This window comes from Puccinia triticina, chromosome 18A (genome assembly GCF_026914185.1).
Source record: "Puccinia triticina chromosome 18A, complete sequence".
In the NCBI taxonomy this organism is placed as follows: Eukaryota; Fungi; Basidiomycota; class Pucciniomycetes; order Pucciniales; family Pucciniaceae; genus Puccinia; species Puccinia triticina.
In genome coordinates, this window is record NC_070575.1 from 1,327,445 (window position 1) to 1,344,051 (window position 16,607).

The 16,607-nt window shown below is 44.9% G+C and overlaps 1 protein-coding gene across 1 annotated transcript; it reads left to right on the plus strand.

The window, feature by feature from the left end:
- Positions 1-2,685: 2,685 nt before the first annotated feature.
- On the plus strand, positions 2,686-4,267 carry PtA15_18A173 (uncharacterized protein; the record flags this gene model as incomplete). Its single annotated transcript, XM_053164685.1, has 9 exons — positions 2,686-2,892; positions 2,985-3,142; positions 3,228-3,309; positions 3,386-3,405; positions 3,470-3,534; positions 3,612-3,731; positions 3,794-3,874; positions 3,942-4,060; positions 4,133-4,267. The coding sequence occupies 9 exons, from the start codon at positions 2,686-2,688 to the stop codon at positions 4,265-4,267; spliced, it is 987 nt and encodes a 328-aa protein (XP_053028670.1).
- Positions 4,268-16,607: the final 12,340 nt, after the last annotated feature.

Genomic DNA, 16,607 nt, shown 5'->3' on the forward strand with positions numbered 1-16,607 from the left:
GCGAGCTCGGGACCTGCTTAGTCATACGGGTGTGAGAGGGCATGCGAGGGCACCGAGGGCCACCTCTGGGGACCTTGTATAGCCTGCATGTATCATGTAAGCAGGCTATTCAGTAGGTCGTATCCAGTCTTCAGGGGTGGTCTTCTGTCAGAAAGAGTCGTCTGTGCGGAGAGACGGAGAGAATCATATTTATACAACAGCCATCTTGAGCTTTGTCTTGCTTGCTCGATGTGCTGATATGCGTACGTATGTACTTGTTCATGAAGTTTAATAATCTATCCGAATCCAGCGACTAACTTTCGGAGGTCGCGCTTCGCGCCAGCCCAGGCTGTACCAGGGCCCTCCAATGTGGGAGACTTTGGGTTTGGATAGACTATTGAACTTCATGAACAAGTATTTAAATACACATGTTTATCAGCACATCGAGCAAGCAAGACAAAGCTCCAGATGGCTGTTGTACAAATATGATTCTCTCCGTCTCTCCGCACAGACGACTCTTTCCGACAGAAGACAACCCTTCCAGGTTTGCGAGATCCTCAAATCATATCATTTGCACGTGTGCAGCCACACACGGCGGGCATATTAAATATTGTTTTGCCGCCCGGACTAGCCGTATCACATTGCTACGACGTGAAGCTGTACTTGGTCGTTCACGATATATTGCCTAATAAGATTTATCAACCTTGACGAGCTCACACACACACAGGTCGATTAGCTCAGTTGGTTAGAGCGCCGTACTAATAGGCCCCAAGGGGGCCCAGAAGATATCTCGCTACCGAGCGGAGAGAGGCTAGAGGGACCCTGCAAGGCAAGGTTCATGCGGATGTCATGGGTTCGACCCCCATATTGACCACACTTTAATTGAGAGCACATTGATTTTTGAAACTTTGGTGATAATTTTGTTGTTTCTTGTGGACAAGGAGGTTTCGTCGGAGCATCCAATATATGAACTACTCCTTGTGAGGTAGGGATCTAAGGTTTTTCACAAATCTGAAAGTCACCTTATGCGGGGAAGTGTCCTGAACGGTGTTGAATCGGCTGGAGCCGGGATGGACTTGACAGGGTGCACGCTTATTGGGTACTTGAAAATTCAGACAGAGAGCCCTCCTGGTGGGATCCCCGGGACCCTCCGTTCGAGAGGCTTAGCTAAGCTAGATCCAGCAATGTTTGGCAAGATGCAGCAGGATCCAGGAAACCCCTTATAAATGACCGTAACCTAAAATCCAGAATTTCGACAAAATTCATACATTTTTTGACTCCATTCATATACATTTTGTGCGTACGCTTTGAGGATTTCCCAAATTTTCATACATTTTCCATGCCTACCATTCCTGCCGAGAGGGGGGGGGGGGTGCAAAAAAAAAACACCCTGGGGTGTGCTGCCAAGGTGGGGCACTGGGGTACCAAAAATAAGCCAAGCTGTGCTGCTGAGGGGGGGAGGGCTACGGGTTTTTCTGGTGCACTCTCAGGAATTTTATACATCTTAGTTACTACCCTCAGGCTCTTGTACCCAGGAAAAATTTCATACACTTGAAGTGCTTACCATTGAGGCCAAAAAAACCCATTCATACCATTTTTGTGCCTACCATTTTGGGTTTTTGCCAAAAAATTCATACATTTTTGTTACAGTCATTTACAGGGGGTTTCCTGGGTCCTGATGCAGCGTGCTCTCTGGGCGTTGAACCTTGCAACAAAACTTCTCACGATTGGCGGGTTTGGAACCGGTGCAGCATCGAAGTTAGCAAAGTCCCTCCCGTGCTCGCGGGGTGCTAGCACCCTTCACGATTTTTCCGGTTCCGTTTACATATGTGGATTCACTGCAAGTTCAAGATTGACTCCTGCTTCGTTCACACCTTCCTGCAAAAGAACACAGAGCGCGCTCAGCTTGGTCCCTTCACCGAGGCTCTCTCCTAGAGCTCCGCCAGCCTTATTGCCACGCTGTGCCTTATCGGGCAGTCGATGATGATCCGATCGACGCCTACTGTTTTGGTCAATCAGCTCATATTGATGTGGATTCCCCTTGGGGCCCCTGGTAGGACATGTGCGTGCGAGGAAGTGTGCAAGGTCAAGGTGCGAAGGTTTGCAGCTCTTGGGTCGCATGAAGGGATAAGCATACTTAACTCAATGGTCAAGCTCTGGCAGTCAAGACCCGGTAAGCCTCCCCAACGGTGAAACCCCATGCGAAGCAAATGTGAGCATCGCAGGCCTTTCAGCTTGGTCTTCAGCTGAGGTCTGCAGGTAACCTGAGCAATCCTCATCCAGGAAACCAAAGCCATCGATACACAGACTAGTGGTTTCTTTCTGCGACTATTTCCTGCGATAATTATTAATCCTGATCTAACTTTTTGTCACTGCTCTCAGGCTGAGCTCAGGTGGGATCTCAACCACACTCTGTGCCTGTCACTCTTTTTTTTTTACCTAAACTTTCCCCAGGCCTTGTCACAATCACCTTCCGGGCCCGGACAGCCAAAGACAGCAGAAGACAGCACTGAGCAATCCGTCCGCCTTGAGACTTCAAGGTTTCCTCTCAGCTTAAAGAAGCAAGATACATAATCGCGCCGAGGAGCTCTTCGCTACCTGCAAACAAGAAGGAGACCTGCGCTGCTGCTGTCGGCATCATACCACTTTATCATTCACCACTTCAAAGTTATCAGTTAAAAACATTTCATCCGCAAATCAACAACGATGTTGTTCAGTCTGTCCTTCATTACGCTTGGGTTTTCAATCAATGCCTGCTTCTCCAAGTTGACCCCCCCACCCGCTCATCCTGCCACCTCAAACATTCGATCGCTCTTTTCGGTGCCCTCAGGAACGCAACTGACCTACCCGCCAACTGACAAAGCTGGGCCAACACCTAGGAAAGAATGGATTGCAGCTTACCAAAGGGTAAAGGTACGTTGACCAATGTCCTTTCCAATCTGCACTGAGGCGCGCTTGATTGAGTCCTTACATATATTTACATCTTTTCAAATCTTCTTTTGCAGAAAGCGGGCCTTATTCCATCTGTTCCGCAGACCACAGAGGTCGATGGGGCTGCCGTTTATCCCGCCTCCTACCACGGTACCATCTGCAATCCAGGATACAACATGTGTAACGCTTCGGTTGATGTTATTAGCGCCCCGCCTGGGGTTGCTGGAATTAGGCGAGTCAGACGTTCCCGTTTGCCTATATTTTTGATGTTACATTATTTTAAAACTAACTTCAAATGCACGTTTCGCTACTCTTAGCTTTGACGACGGCCCACAGCCTCCTTCTTTGCCCCTGCTCGATTACCTCAAGTCGCAGTCGCAGAAGGCGACACACTTCCTGGTTGGTTATCCTTATTCAACCATCTCATTATTAGGCCCTCATTTTTTATCCACTTTTTTACTTTGATTTAAATTAGATTGGGTCACGGATTATCAAGTGAGATACTAAGTCTTCCCTCAGAGGTTAAACGCCCATCTAATTTGATTAATTTTTCATCCAGTAACCGAGACACTTTCAACGCTCTTGACCAAGCTGACCAGCATCTTGCTGTTCATACCTACTCTCGTGTGTTTCATTCACCCATTTTCAACTTGCCTGTGGCTTATAATTAAGCTAACCCCTTTCACCTCTATGGCAATCAGACGCTATGATGACTACACTCACCGACATGCAAATTCTTGGCGAGCTCGGATGGACCATGCAATTGATTCACGATTACAGTCGCCACAATGTGATCTGCGCTCACTGGCGCCCTCCGTATGGTATGCCTGCCTGATTGAATATTGAATAGCATTAATAGTGAATGTTGCTTTGCCTTGTTCAGGTGACACTGACCAGCGCGTCCAAGCGATAGCCAAACACGTATTTGGCTTGAAGACTATTCTTTGGCTATATGACCCCAGAGGTAAGCGCTCTTGTAAATATCCTTCACGCAGGAGGATCATTAGCTTGACTGTTTTATGTTCGTAAAGATTGGTGTTTGGCGGAGTCTACACCAAATGCATCTGCTTGCTCGCCTGGGAACGGCCCACAGACCTTTTCCGACCTCAAGAATGCATTGAATGTGTTTGTAAATTCGGCCAAGCAAAAGGTAAGTTTTCAATCCTGCTCTGTCGCCCTGACTATCGACCGCCCTTTTCATTTTTTTTTCTTTACTGCACAGGGTCTCATCATATTGCAGCACGAACAATCCACGCGCGCGGTAGCGGGATTCAAGTACATTTTCCCCTTGATGAAGAAGCTGAAATGGTCCACACTATCCATCCCTGACGCACTGCGCCTCCCATGGTACCAATGATACGGAGTATAAACGCATAGATTATTGCTGTGAATCACTTCAGATTCCCGCTCGATCTATCTAGGACGACGGTCGTTCTCTCTGGACAATGTATCGTTTGGATTTCTCACTCACTCGTTCAACCGTACCCATTCAGCCTTTCTTGTCATTAGTCTTTCCAGCCTCTTCGGCCTTCCTATGAGTGCTCTGTGTTTCGCATATTTTTATTCACGTGATTCAGTACAGCATTTTAAACAATCTGTAACGGGTTCTGCAATGGTTCAACTTGCCAAGCACCAAACACCTTCAAATGGATCGAGAGACTCCGCGCGGAGAGCTCTCCGTAGAAGAGGCTTGCTTGAACTTACAGAACTAGGGAACTCACCAAGTAAGCTCTAACCCTTATATAGAATCGCAAACCTGATTCTCCTTATGATCTATCACTACGAAAGAAACTCAAGAAAGTGCTGTCATTTGACATGCACATTCCAGGTTGAAACTTCAAGTACATCCATGGTCATTCCAAGTTTAATCACAGGTTAGCTCAGCGTCAAAAGAAGATCTCTAGCTCATCTTGGGACTTAGCACAGTATCTGCATGTGCTAAGTGTGTCCTGAGCCATACACCTCAACACCTGCACAGTAATGGTGCTGACTGGTCATCCATACAAATCCATACAAATCCATACTGGCTTGTCGACAAGCCCCTGGGAAGAATGCCCCCTATGTCAGCAAGAATACGCGCCTGTATCAACTAGGGGGAATCCCCCCTGGTCAACAAGGGCATACCTTCACGTGCGTAAATCCCTTGCAGTCAACAACACAACAAACACAACTGTGTCATCTGGGAGGAAGTCCTCCACATCATCAACACCATACAACCTGTCAACCGGGAGGAAGCCCTCCTGGTCATCAACACACATGTTGAGTGGGAGGAAGCCCTCCCGGTTGAAAAAACAACAAACACAACCATGTCGACCGGGAGGAAGCCCTCCTGGTCGACAGGTTTATATTGTGGTCAACCGGGAGGGACTCCTCCCGGTCGACGGTCACATATATCAGTTGATCAGGAGGAGTCCCTCCTGGTCAACCCCAATATGAACCAGCCAACCAGGAGGAGTCCCTCCCAGTCAACAGCCATATCAAGCAGCCAACCGGTGTGGAACTCTCACACAGGGCCTAAGCAGAGCTTGGAGGGGATACATAAATATCACGGTTTTGACAATTTACACAGGTGCTTGAAAGGCTGCCCTCATGTAATTAAGCTCTAGGAGATACACTATTATTTTAGTGTGGCACAATCTTCCTGAATTTAAGCTACTTTAACTCTTGTTACTGTTTCAAGCCTTGTAATATGTAATTTTAGAAGTGATGTTGTAATTTAGAATGTTTTGACATGATGGATACTCTGGGAGATTCCTGAGCTTAAATTAAAAAGTCAGATTTTTGAGTCAAGGTGAGATGTGAGGCAATTTTTGATAAGGGGCGATTTCATAAGACAAAGTTGGATGGGGGCAAAGTTTGATGTGATGTCTGCTGAATAATATCAATTATCATTCACTAATGCAAGCATGAGGGGGAAAAGAAAACAAGTAGGGGCAAGAGAGGCCTCCTTTTATAGGAAAAATCACGTCTGAGAGTGATTTACAATGTAGTGAAATAAATTTACTAATGGGGAAAGCTGTTCAATGTAATGTGAAATAAATGTACCATTTGGGAAAGATTTACATATGTAATGAAAACAATTTTACCCTTTGGGTTATGATCACTTGGCTTAGTCTAATTGGGAAGGAAAATTACATCTAAGAAGTGATTTGCTACACGTGATTGAAGATCAAAGTGGTGAAATTTCCTATTAGGGAAAACTTGGCCAATTGTAGGTGATTGCCAAGACTTAAGTGATTTCTAAGTATATTTGTGATAAAAGAAACTCTGTATGAAAACAAATTTGTTTACATAAGATTTCAAGGGTGTTCAGCGCTTTTGAGCGCATTAGAATAAACAGTTCTTGTGTATTTTGTATGTAACATCCTTTTAACTTGTAAACTAGATTCTTCCACTCTTTTTGACGCTGTGTAAATGAATGTAATATATATAAATTGTATATTAATTTAATTTTTAAAGGATTTGGTTTTGATTGGTCTTACCACACCGGGAGGAGTCCCTCCCAGTTGACAGCCATATCAAGCAGTCAACCGGGAGGAGTCCCTCCTGGTCAACTGCTGTATATAGTTGTTGACCGGTGTGGAACTACTCTCACCAGGGGAGATATTTTCCCACTCCCCAGGGAGTGCCCTACTGTAAATCTTTTCTATAACTGTGCTGTAGCCCTTTGGTGAATGAAAATTGGATAGGTATGAAAAAGAATGGAAGTCAGCTGTGGAAATCAGTTGTAAATCAGCCTGAAATAAACCATAACTTGCCAAGAAATAATCCAGAACTCATCTACAATTCATCCAGAACTCATCCAGAATATAGGCCTTTCTTGGCTCCATGACCAGTGTGTCCTTTTCATGGAGATGTGAAAGGCCCGGCCTGTGATATTGTCCCACTCATGTACTCGCGCACATCAGGGGGACAATTGGCATCTCAACACAAAGGTTTTACTTTTCATGTGGATGTGAAAGGCCCATCCTGTGATATTAATGTACACTTGTACATCAAGGTGACTATTAGCAAAGTGCAAAAAAGTTCAATTGCATGTGCACATGTGAATTTTGAAAAGTAAAATTCACCAGATCATTTTTGTGAGGAGGCAAGGATATCTGGCCAAACTGGAGTGGGACCGCAGTCCAACCTTGACTTAACTCAGAGTTTCACCCTATTAAAAAAGTTTTTCACCATTTGTTTTAGCCAAATCCAAGTTTATTAAAGACAGAGAAACACGGAAAGAAAGATCAAGGTTTCCCCCTACAAATCAACAAAATTACAAAAAAGAAAATGCAAGGGTTCCCCCTTCCAAAAAAAACAAATCACAAAAAAAGTGTTCTTAACAAAAAATCCAAACACCACAAACTGGACCCACTATCCATCCCTGTCTAGCAGGGTTTAAAATAGTGGGTGGATGGCCCCCAGCGCGCCGCATTGAAGGCATTATGCAAAGGGGGGCCAACAAGTTTAGCCCCTCAAACTGCGCAAGTGCAACAGCGGAGGGGTGAGGGCGAACCGCACACTGGAATTACAGCGGCAGAGGACGCCCTGGGGGACACAAAGACACCAGCCAAAGTCCTCTTTTATAGACAATCGGGAATTGCCCTCAGCAAAATCGACTTCCACATTCATCAAGCCATGACTACCACGCCACCGCCACGCCCCTGCATGTAACTCTGACCTCCGCGGCGGTGCCTGGACCAGCAAGGAATTGTCAACAAGAACATCCCTTGCGGCCGGTACCAGCCATCAAGTGAGCGTACACACCCTCACTTGATGGCTGGTACCAGCCATCAAGAGAGCGTACACACCCTCAATGGCCAGTACTGGCCATTGAGACAGTATACACTCCCTTGCTGGCCGGTACCAGCCATCAAGAAAGCATACACACCCTTGATGGCCAGTACCGGCCATCGAGACAACAAACACTCCCTTGATGGCCGGTACCAGCCATCAAGAGAGCGTACCGGCCATCGAGACAACAAACACTCTTACCGGCCATCAAGAGTGCAAACACTCCCTCAATGGCCGGTGCGAGCCATCAAGAGAGCATACACTCCCTTGATGGCCGGTACCAGCCATTGAGAGAGCGTACACACCCTCGATGGCCAGTACTGACCATCGAGACAACAAACACTCCCTTGATGGCCGGTAGCAGCCATCAAGAGAGCAAACACTCCCTCAATGGCTGGTGCGAGCCATCAAGAGAGCGTACACTCCCTTGATGGCCGGTGCAAGCCATCAGGAGAGCGTACACTCCCTTGATGGCCGGTACCAGCCATCAAGAGAGCGTACACACCCTCAATGGCCGGTACTGGCCATTGAGACAACAAACACTCCCTCAATGGCCGGTACCAGCCATCAAGTGAGCGTACACACCTTCGATGGCCAGTACCGGCCATTGAGACAACAAAGACTCCCTTGATGGCTGGTACCAGCCATCCAGAGAGCAAACACTCCCTCGATGGCCAGTGCAAGCCATCAAGAGAGCGTACACTTGCTTGATGGCCAGTAACAGCCATCAAGAGAGCGTAGTCACCCTTGATGGCCGGCACTGGCCATTGAGACAACAAACACTCCCTCAATGGCCGGTACCAGCCATCAAGTGAGCGTACACACCTTCGATGGCCAGTACCGGCCATCAAGCCAACAAACCCTCCCTTGATGGCCGGTATCAGCCATCAAGAGAGCAAACACTCCCTCAATGGCCGGTGTGAGCCATCAAGAGAGCGTACACTCCCTTGATGGCCGGTACCGGCCATCAAGAGAGCAAACACTCCCTCGATGGCCGGTGCGAGCAATCAAGAGAGCGTACACTCCCTTGATGGCCATTACCAGCCATCAAGACAGTATACACTTCCTTGCTGGACGGTACCAGCCATCAAGTGAGTGTACACACCCTCTCTTGATGGCTGGTACCAGCCATCAAGAGAGCAAACCCCTCAATGGCCGGTACAAGCCATCAAGAGAGTGTACACACCCTAAATGGCCAGTACCGGCCATCAAGACAGTATACACTCCCTCGCTGGCCGGTACCAGCCATCAAGTGAGCGTACACACTCTCTCAATGGCCAGTACCGGCCATCAACAGAGCGTACGCACCCTCAATGGCCAGTGTGGGCCATTGAGACAGCAAAAACTCTCTCAATGGCCGGGACCAGCCATCAAGAGAGCGTACACACCCTTGATGGCCAGTACGGGCCATTGAGGCAGTATAAACACCCTTGATGTTACTCCTCTTGTCCGTCAGTCTTCTGGCCGGACTTTCCCTTGGTAGACCCGGTGCTCTAGCGCTCAAATCTGTCTACAAACACTCTCAAGCCCTTCATAATAAAACTGAATTGTATACTGTCTTGATGACCGGTACTGGCCATCGAGGGTGTGTACGCTCTCTTGACGGCTGGTACCGGCCATTGAGGAAGTGTTTGCTCTCTTGATGGCTGGTCCTGGCCATTGAAAGGGGGTGTGTACGCTCACTTGATGGCTGGTACAGGCCAGCAAGGGAGTGTATACTGTCTTGATGGCCAGTACTGGCCATCAAGGGTGTGTACGCTCTCTTGATGGCTGGTATTGGCCATCAAGGGAGTGTTTGTTGTCTTGATGGCCGGTACTGGCCTTTGAGGGTGAACATTGAGTTACTGATCTACATCTGTTACTGAAGTTGGTAAAAAAAGGTAAGGATTCTAAAGAAAGCTAGAACCTAAGATTCAACTACCAAAGGAAGATAACCATCTGAACATGGGAAAAAGCATTCTTCAATTCTATTGGAAAAATTGAATGATCAAGTCAAACACTTTATCACTTCCTGATTTCTGTTCAACTTCCTCAGCTCAATACATTACTCTGGGCTACACATGTTGATAGTGAAAATGCTCATGTGCCACTTGATTGAGCCTGTGCAAATAATGTAGACTTTTGGTTCAAGGTTGCATTTGAGTAACAAGATGAAGATAAGATGAAACCAGGCAAGATCGGAAGGCAAATCTAACAAAAATTTCATTAAGTTTTCCCTGGTAGTTAAAAGCAGAGGTGCAATGGCTGGTGTGTGTATAAAGTGAGATTGAGGGGGGGGGGGGGGTTCCTTGGGGTGCGGGTTGGGGAGATCGTGAACTTACACTACATAAAGTGACCCCTGCAGCGGCGTAGCCGCCTTGGCCTCTAGTTCAAATCAATTCCTGCATTTCCAAGAAAATGGGTTTCACTAATTTACTGCAAAATTACCACATTCCAAAATTCTAATCCCAATAGTAACAAGTTGAATTTTACTTTAATTTTGTACCTGAGGGCATATAATGTGAATTATAAGAAACCCATTTTTTCAGAGGAATTACATTTGAGAATGTCAATTTTGCTTTGCTATCCTTCAACATCAGTAAACATGAGCAATTGAAGAGTTGGATTTGGGTGAAATATCATTTCATCATATTTTTTACTCCAGTTGTACCTAGAAAACAAGAGAATTCTACACAACATTGTGTTGAGTCCCAAATCAATTATGGCTGACTTTTGAATCACTTCTCCATCCACTTAACAATTCATTTAGGGATGAGTTACTAATCCACATCAGGCCCACATCCAACCAAAACTCACATAAAATTCAGCTCTGGCACTCCCTGGGGAGTGGGAACATATCTCCCCTGGTGTCTTTGTGGAATAGAGCTTAGAGAGGGATGAGTGCGTGAAAAGCTGCCTCTCAGGTTGGGAGAGTAATATGGAACAAGAATAAGAGTATGGACTCTTAAAGAAAAGTGTGGCTGATGAGATGTTGAGAATAGTGCTTCCTAGATGAAATAAAGGGGCAAAATATACTGTAAGATATGTGGTAAGATAGGCTATGTAATTCTTATTCTGTGACCAGGGATGCAAAATTGACAATCTGATGGGGGACAAATAGAATGGGCCAAAAGGCTCTACATTTATATTGAGGGGATAACAGGTGGTTCTGAGACAAAAAGGAAGATGGGAAAAGGGTAGAAAAAGCCTCTAACAAGGTGACAAGGCAACAAACCAACAAGGCATCTACTACATGGCTTGGGATGACTCAAGAGGAAACAATAACCATGGCGCATCAGCCACCATGCATCTGAGAAAGAGTTACGCCTTGCTGGAATATAGAGGAGTTAATTCTAGTGAACACTCAGGGTCTTCCTAATAGTCTGGCTCTGTTTGATGGTGGAATTTCTCCCACTTTGAACCTGATTTTGTACATATTTTATTACCCATTGTGGAGGGCCATCCATGAAAGTGAATACTGAGGAGTTGAGGCGCCTTGTAGAGATGATTCTAGGCTATTATGAAGTGTCCGTGGGCGTGGATTACATGTACCAGAGTGATTTCTAGAGGGCGTTGGGCGGTGATTCCTTCCTGGTGAGTGTCTGAGTGATGTAATAATGTTTTGATTAGGCTCACCACACCGGGAGGGACTCTCCCGGTCAGCTGCTCAATATGGCTGTCAAACGGGAGGGACTCCTCCCGGTTGGCTGGCTCATATTGGGGTCAACCAGGAGGGACTTCTCCCAATCAACTGATATATGTGACTGTTGACCGGGAGGAGTCCCTCCCGGTCAACCACAATATAAACCTGTCAACCGGGAGAGTCCCTCCCGGTTGACAACTATATACAGCAGTTGACTGGGAGGGACTCCTCCTGGTTGACTGCTCAATATGGCTGTTGACCAGGAGGGACTCCTCCTGGTTGACTGCTCAATATGGCTGTCAACCAGGAGGGACTCCTCCTGGTTGACTGCTCAATATGGCTGTCAACCGGGAGGGAATCCTCCTGGTTGACTGGGAGGGACTCCTCCCGGTTGGATGGTTTATATTGGGGTCGACCGGGAGGGACTCCTCCCAATCGACTGATATATGTGACTGTTGACCGGGAGGAGTCCCTCCTGGTTGACCACAATATAAACCTGTCAACCGGGAGAGTCCCTCCAGGTCAACATGGTTGTGTTTGTTGTGTTGTTGAGCGGGAGGGCTTCCTCCCACTCAACATGTGTGTTTATGACCGGGAGAGCTTCCTCCCAGTCGAAAGGTTGTATTGTGTTGATGATGCGGAGGCCAGTCAACACGGCTGTGTTTGTTGTGTTGTTGACCGGGAGGGATTTACGCACGTGAAGGTATGCCCTTGTCAACCAGGGGGGATTCCTCCTAGTTGACACAGGCGCGTATTCTTGCCTACATAGGGGGCATTCTTCCCAGGGGCTGGTCAACAAGCCAGCATGGATGACCTTGACGCGCAGGAGGGACAAGGATGTGTAGAGCACCCAGCTTAGCATTTGCCTCAGGAAGTATATGCACCTCAGACTGTTTTTACCTCAGTCTAGTGTGTTGTGCACTGCAGACTAAAGCTGAGGAACTTCCAAACCTTCCAGGTTGTACCACCTGGTATTAATTTGTATGAGCCTGGTATGAACTAGGTATGAACTTGAGTATGCTGCATGTCAACTGAAAGCACTTTCTCAAGTTTTTTTTCATAGTGTATTATCCTCTTTCCCTCTTGTTATCATATCCATTCCAATAATAATATAATGTGATCCAAATTATCATACTTTTCAAACTAAATCAATATCATTAATGGGTTTGTTGGTAATAGCCCTACTGCACTACTTTAGCCAGAAAGAAACCAACATGATCTAAATCATATCTTAGATCAATCCTCATGTACATTTCTATACAGAGAGGCTAGGTTTTACCAGCTTTGCAGTCTTATTAGACTATAATATAATCCACTATCAAGCAGACATAAAAGATTAAGATACATTTATTCTTTCTTCTTTTCCTCTTCTTATCTAAAGTAATATATATTTATTATTACTATACACCCTTTTCCAGCTAGCTCTCTGTGCAAGAGCACCAGCTTACAGAAACAGGCACCTGTTCCGTGTATTCCTTGCAATTTCTTCATATTATTAGGGGATTTCAAACATGACCAAATCCACTATTATGTAATTGACATGTTTGAAACAACCCACCATTCTTATAACATGCTGGTCCTTCACCTGCCCCATTTTGGGATCCACTGGGGAAGAATTATTTTTGGCTAGAGAATAGGTACCCGGCACAGCTTGTCTATGAGCCTGTGTCTCTTATGTTACAACAGAACACAAGAAAAAGGGGGGCAATATTTGGATTTCTTTGGATACAGAAAATGCAAATATTAAAGAGAGAAGAAGAGAGAGAGAGAAGAGAAGCAGATTTTCAAAGATATTCTGGTGGGTACTAACTTCCACTGGCAATGCTACCTCCTTAAAGGAGTGCTGCCAAGCTGTGCTAGAGAGTGCAACAGCCTCCTCTCACCAAAGAAACGTGGAGGGCTTCTGGATTAGACAAGTTTAATCCAGCCACAATTTTTTAGCTTCCTGCTGGATAGTCAAGGTTCCTTAAAGGGAAACCTATGTGGTTTGTTTCTTGCAAAAACCACAGAAAAAGAATGATTTTAAGCAGGGGCAGCCCTGTGATCAAAGAATAAGGCAAAGGCCAGCAAAGAAGAGCAGATCAAGCAGACACAGAGTTGTACCTCTGAGATAAACAAGGTTCAGTGAAAGAGGTTACTTACTGTCAATATTCTAGGTGCCTGTGACGGTAGGTATACTTGGAGCGTGGTAATCTCTTTGGTGGTGATCCTGGGGTTATCTGGGGTGTGGTTCTGGTGTGCTGAAGTCTGTAGATCCTCCTCAGGCAAGGGATATCCTGACTACTAAAATTTTCACAGTTTGCTTATGTAATTTACATATGTACATGTGGTTTGGCGCGCCTGGTAGCGCTGACATGTCACAACTGCGCATGCGCACCACAACTCAAGAACTCAGGGAAGTAGTATAGTTACAAAGAATTGGTAAGTTGTAACTAGGGTTAAAATTGCATGAGGAAACAGAATATGAAGTCAAAACAAGGATACCTCTTAAGATGAAAAAGATATGAAGTAATTCATATGTAAAAAGTAGAAAAAGGCAGACTTTAGGTCAGCTGTGTTGACTCTAAGGCTATCAGTTTTACAAGGTACAAGGCCTTGTAAAATTACACATTTGGGGGGTGATGTGTAATTTTACAAGGAGTTGTCCAAATCTTGCCCTTGTAATGGAAGTCCTTGCAAAAAAGACCTTGTAAATTTCCACCTATGATTTTTCATGTGTAATTTCACAAGGTATATTTTTGCAAGGGTTGACCTTGTAAGAAAATGACCTGTCAAAACTTCACATTTTTAGCAAAATCTTGAATTTTACAAGGGAAATCTTGAAATAGTAAAACACCTTGCAAAATCACCTTGTAAAAATCAATAACAGTGGTTACCCAAGTTAAATTTACAAGGTTTCAAAAAACATTTACAAGGTCATCTTCCCCCCCACCTCTCCTTTTTTTTCTTTTTGGAAAAACAACTTCAAACTGCAAAATGTACCTAAGTTAACTGGGTGCCTCCCCCAGGGGATGACTTAGAGCCCTACAGGTTATTTTGTCCCAAGAGGTTGTAAGACCCTTGCGCCTTGGGTTTCATAAACCTTTCACAAGACCCAACTCAGACCAAATAGTCATTTTGCCTCCTCCCCTCCTTAGAAACAGGGAGTTGCACTATCCAGGTCCCTTATATGTCATTTATTTATCCAGTGCTATTTGGTGTGAAAAACAACATAAATAGAATCTGTGGGTGTCAAAAGAAAGCTTGAATGTTTATTAAAAGGATGTGACCTAATTTCTTCCAAGAAACTCCTGTTTTTGATTTTGAAATATCAATTGTGTCATCAAAAATTAGTTATAATCTAGCCTAAGTTAGCCAGATAACTAATGTTTGGTCTTAAAAATGATATTTCAACATGAAAAATAGGAGTTTCTTGGAGCAAATTAGGGCTCATCTTGTTAAGCAACCTTCAAGCTTTCTTTTGAAACCCACAGATTCTATTCATGTTGTTATTCAAACCACATAGGACCTGATAACTAAATGACATCCAAGCAACCTGGATAGCGTAACTTCCCATTGTTCCTCCTAGCTCAGCACACCCAACCCCAACTGACTTTCTCTCTGAACTAGGTGAGCTTTCCAATCTTTTCTCATTCCCCCTTTCTCTTTTATCTAGTCTTCTATATATCAGGGAACCAAAACCAACTGACTGTCTCTCCAAGCTAGACCTGTATTGTAATTAATCCCAACCATTAGCTTCAGTTGCTGAGACCCCATCTCCACTGTTCTGTCTTTACCAAAAGTCAAATCAATTTTCTAGGTAGTTGTGTGGCTCTGTCTAGATAAAACAGAAATAATCAGAGATAACAGCAGATGAGTATGGTAGTGAGGCAAGAAGTTTTATGCATGCTCAAATGGTAGTAGCCTACCTGTCCCAGTGTGGTGGTTTATATATGGTGCTCAGTCTGGAATGACCATGGCTGTAGTGTAGACAAAAAGCACTGCAGGCTGAGCCTAATCAGTCTATATATACATAAAAATGGGCAAGCTTTGTAGAATGCTGATGCTGCATTCAAGCAAAAAGCTTAAATGTTGTATGACATTACATACATGGAATGCTTGGGGTGTTTGGGCAAAAGCACGGATCAGGGACTTGACACAGCAGAGAGGTTCCCTGATCAAAGTAACCAAAGACCTCTGACCACTTGTGGCTAAATGATTGCCTTTTATTTTTCATGAAAGTGATGTTCAGGGATGAGAGTACCTCTAAAACCTGAAACAACTTGACCAAAAAATACAAAAAGGGTTAATGTGAATTTGAATTCATGTACATACATTCTTGTAGAGGTGGAGATGGACAACCCAAACTTCATTCATTTACAGCTAGTGCTGTGTTTGGATGAATTGCAATTAGAAAGCAGTTGAGATGCCAGAGCACTGAGCAGACCATAGCACATCGAATTGAATTGATTTGAGTATTCATATTTGAATTTGATTTGAGTCAAATAATGCCTGGGCAAATCTAAGCTCAAATATTCAAATAAATTCAAATAATGGCTTAAAGGGGCGCGTAGAGGGCCAATGCAAGCTTTCCTGGGGCCCAAAGGCCCCAGATGAGTTTGAAATGGCCCAACAGTGGGTCAGCTACACTAACCATAGCTGTTAGTGTAGTGTAGCGCAACGCAATTGCGCTATGTTTTAGCGTGGCGTTAGCACAATTGTGCGCATCTGCGCTGACGCTATGCGCACAGGGCGCAAAGCTATTTTAGCTTTTAGCGTAGCGTTAGCACAGATATGCGCAATGGCGCTAACACTAAGCACGCAGGGCGCAAAAGAGCGCGCACTAAGCTGTGTCCGCCACTATCAAAAGTGTGTCTGCCACTATGAAAAGTGCATCCGCCACTATCAAAAGTGTGTCCACCACTATCAAAAGTGTGTCCGGCACTCTGAATAGTGCATCCGCCATTATGAGATATGCCTCCGGCAATATTGTAAGTGTCTTTGGCACCATGATATTTTTGAAGGATGACTTCCTCAAAAATTTATGGGCCAGAAATGAGCCAAAAGAAGTCAAAAACACAAAAAATGTAATTTTTTGGTGTTTTTAATGTATTTTGGAGGGTTTTCCGTTGAATATCTCCGAATAATCGAATATTCAACAAATCAGTATTCGACGGGCCCAAAAAACGCGTCAAATACCACCGTGCTATGGTCTGTGCCATAGGAGGGAAAATTGGATTCATTCCCACAATGCCACAAAACAGAAGACATTTTCACACAAACTGCAAGATTTTGATGTTTTTTTTTGAAGTTGGAA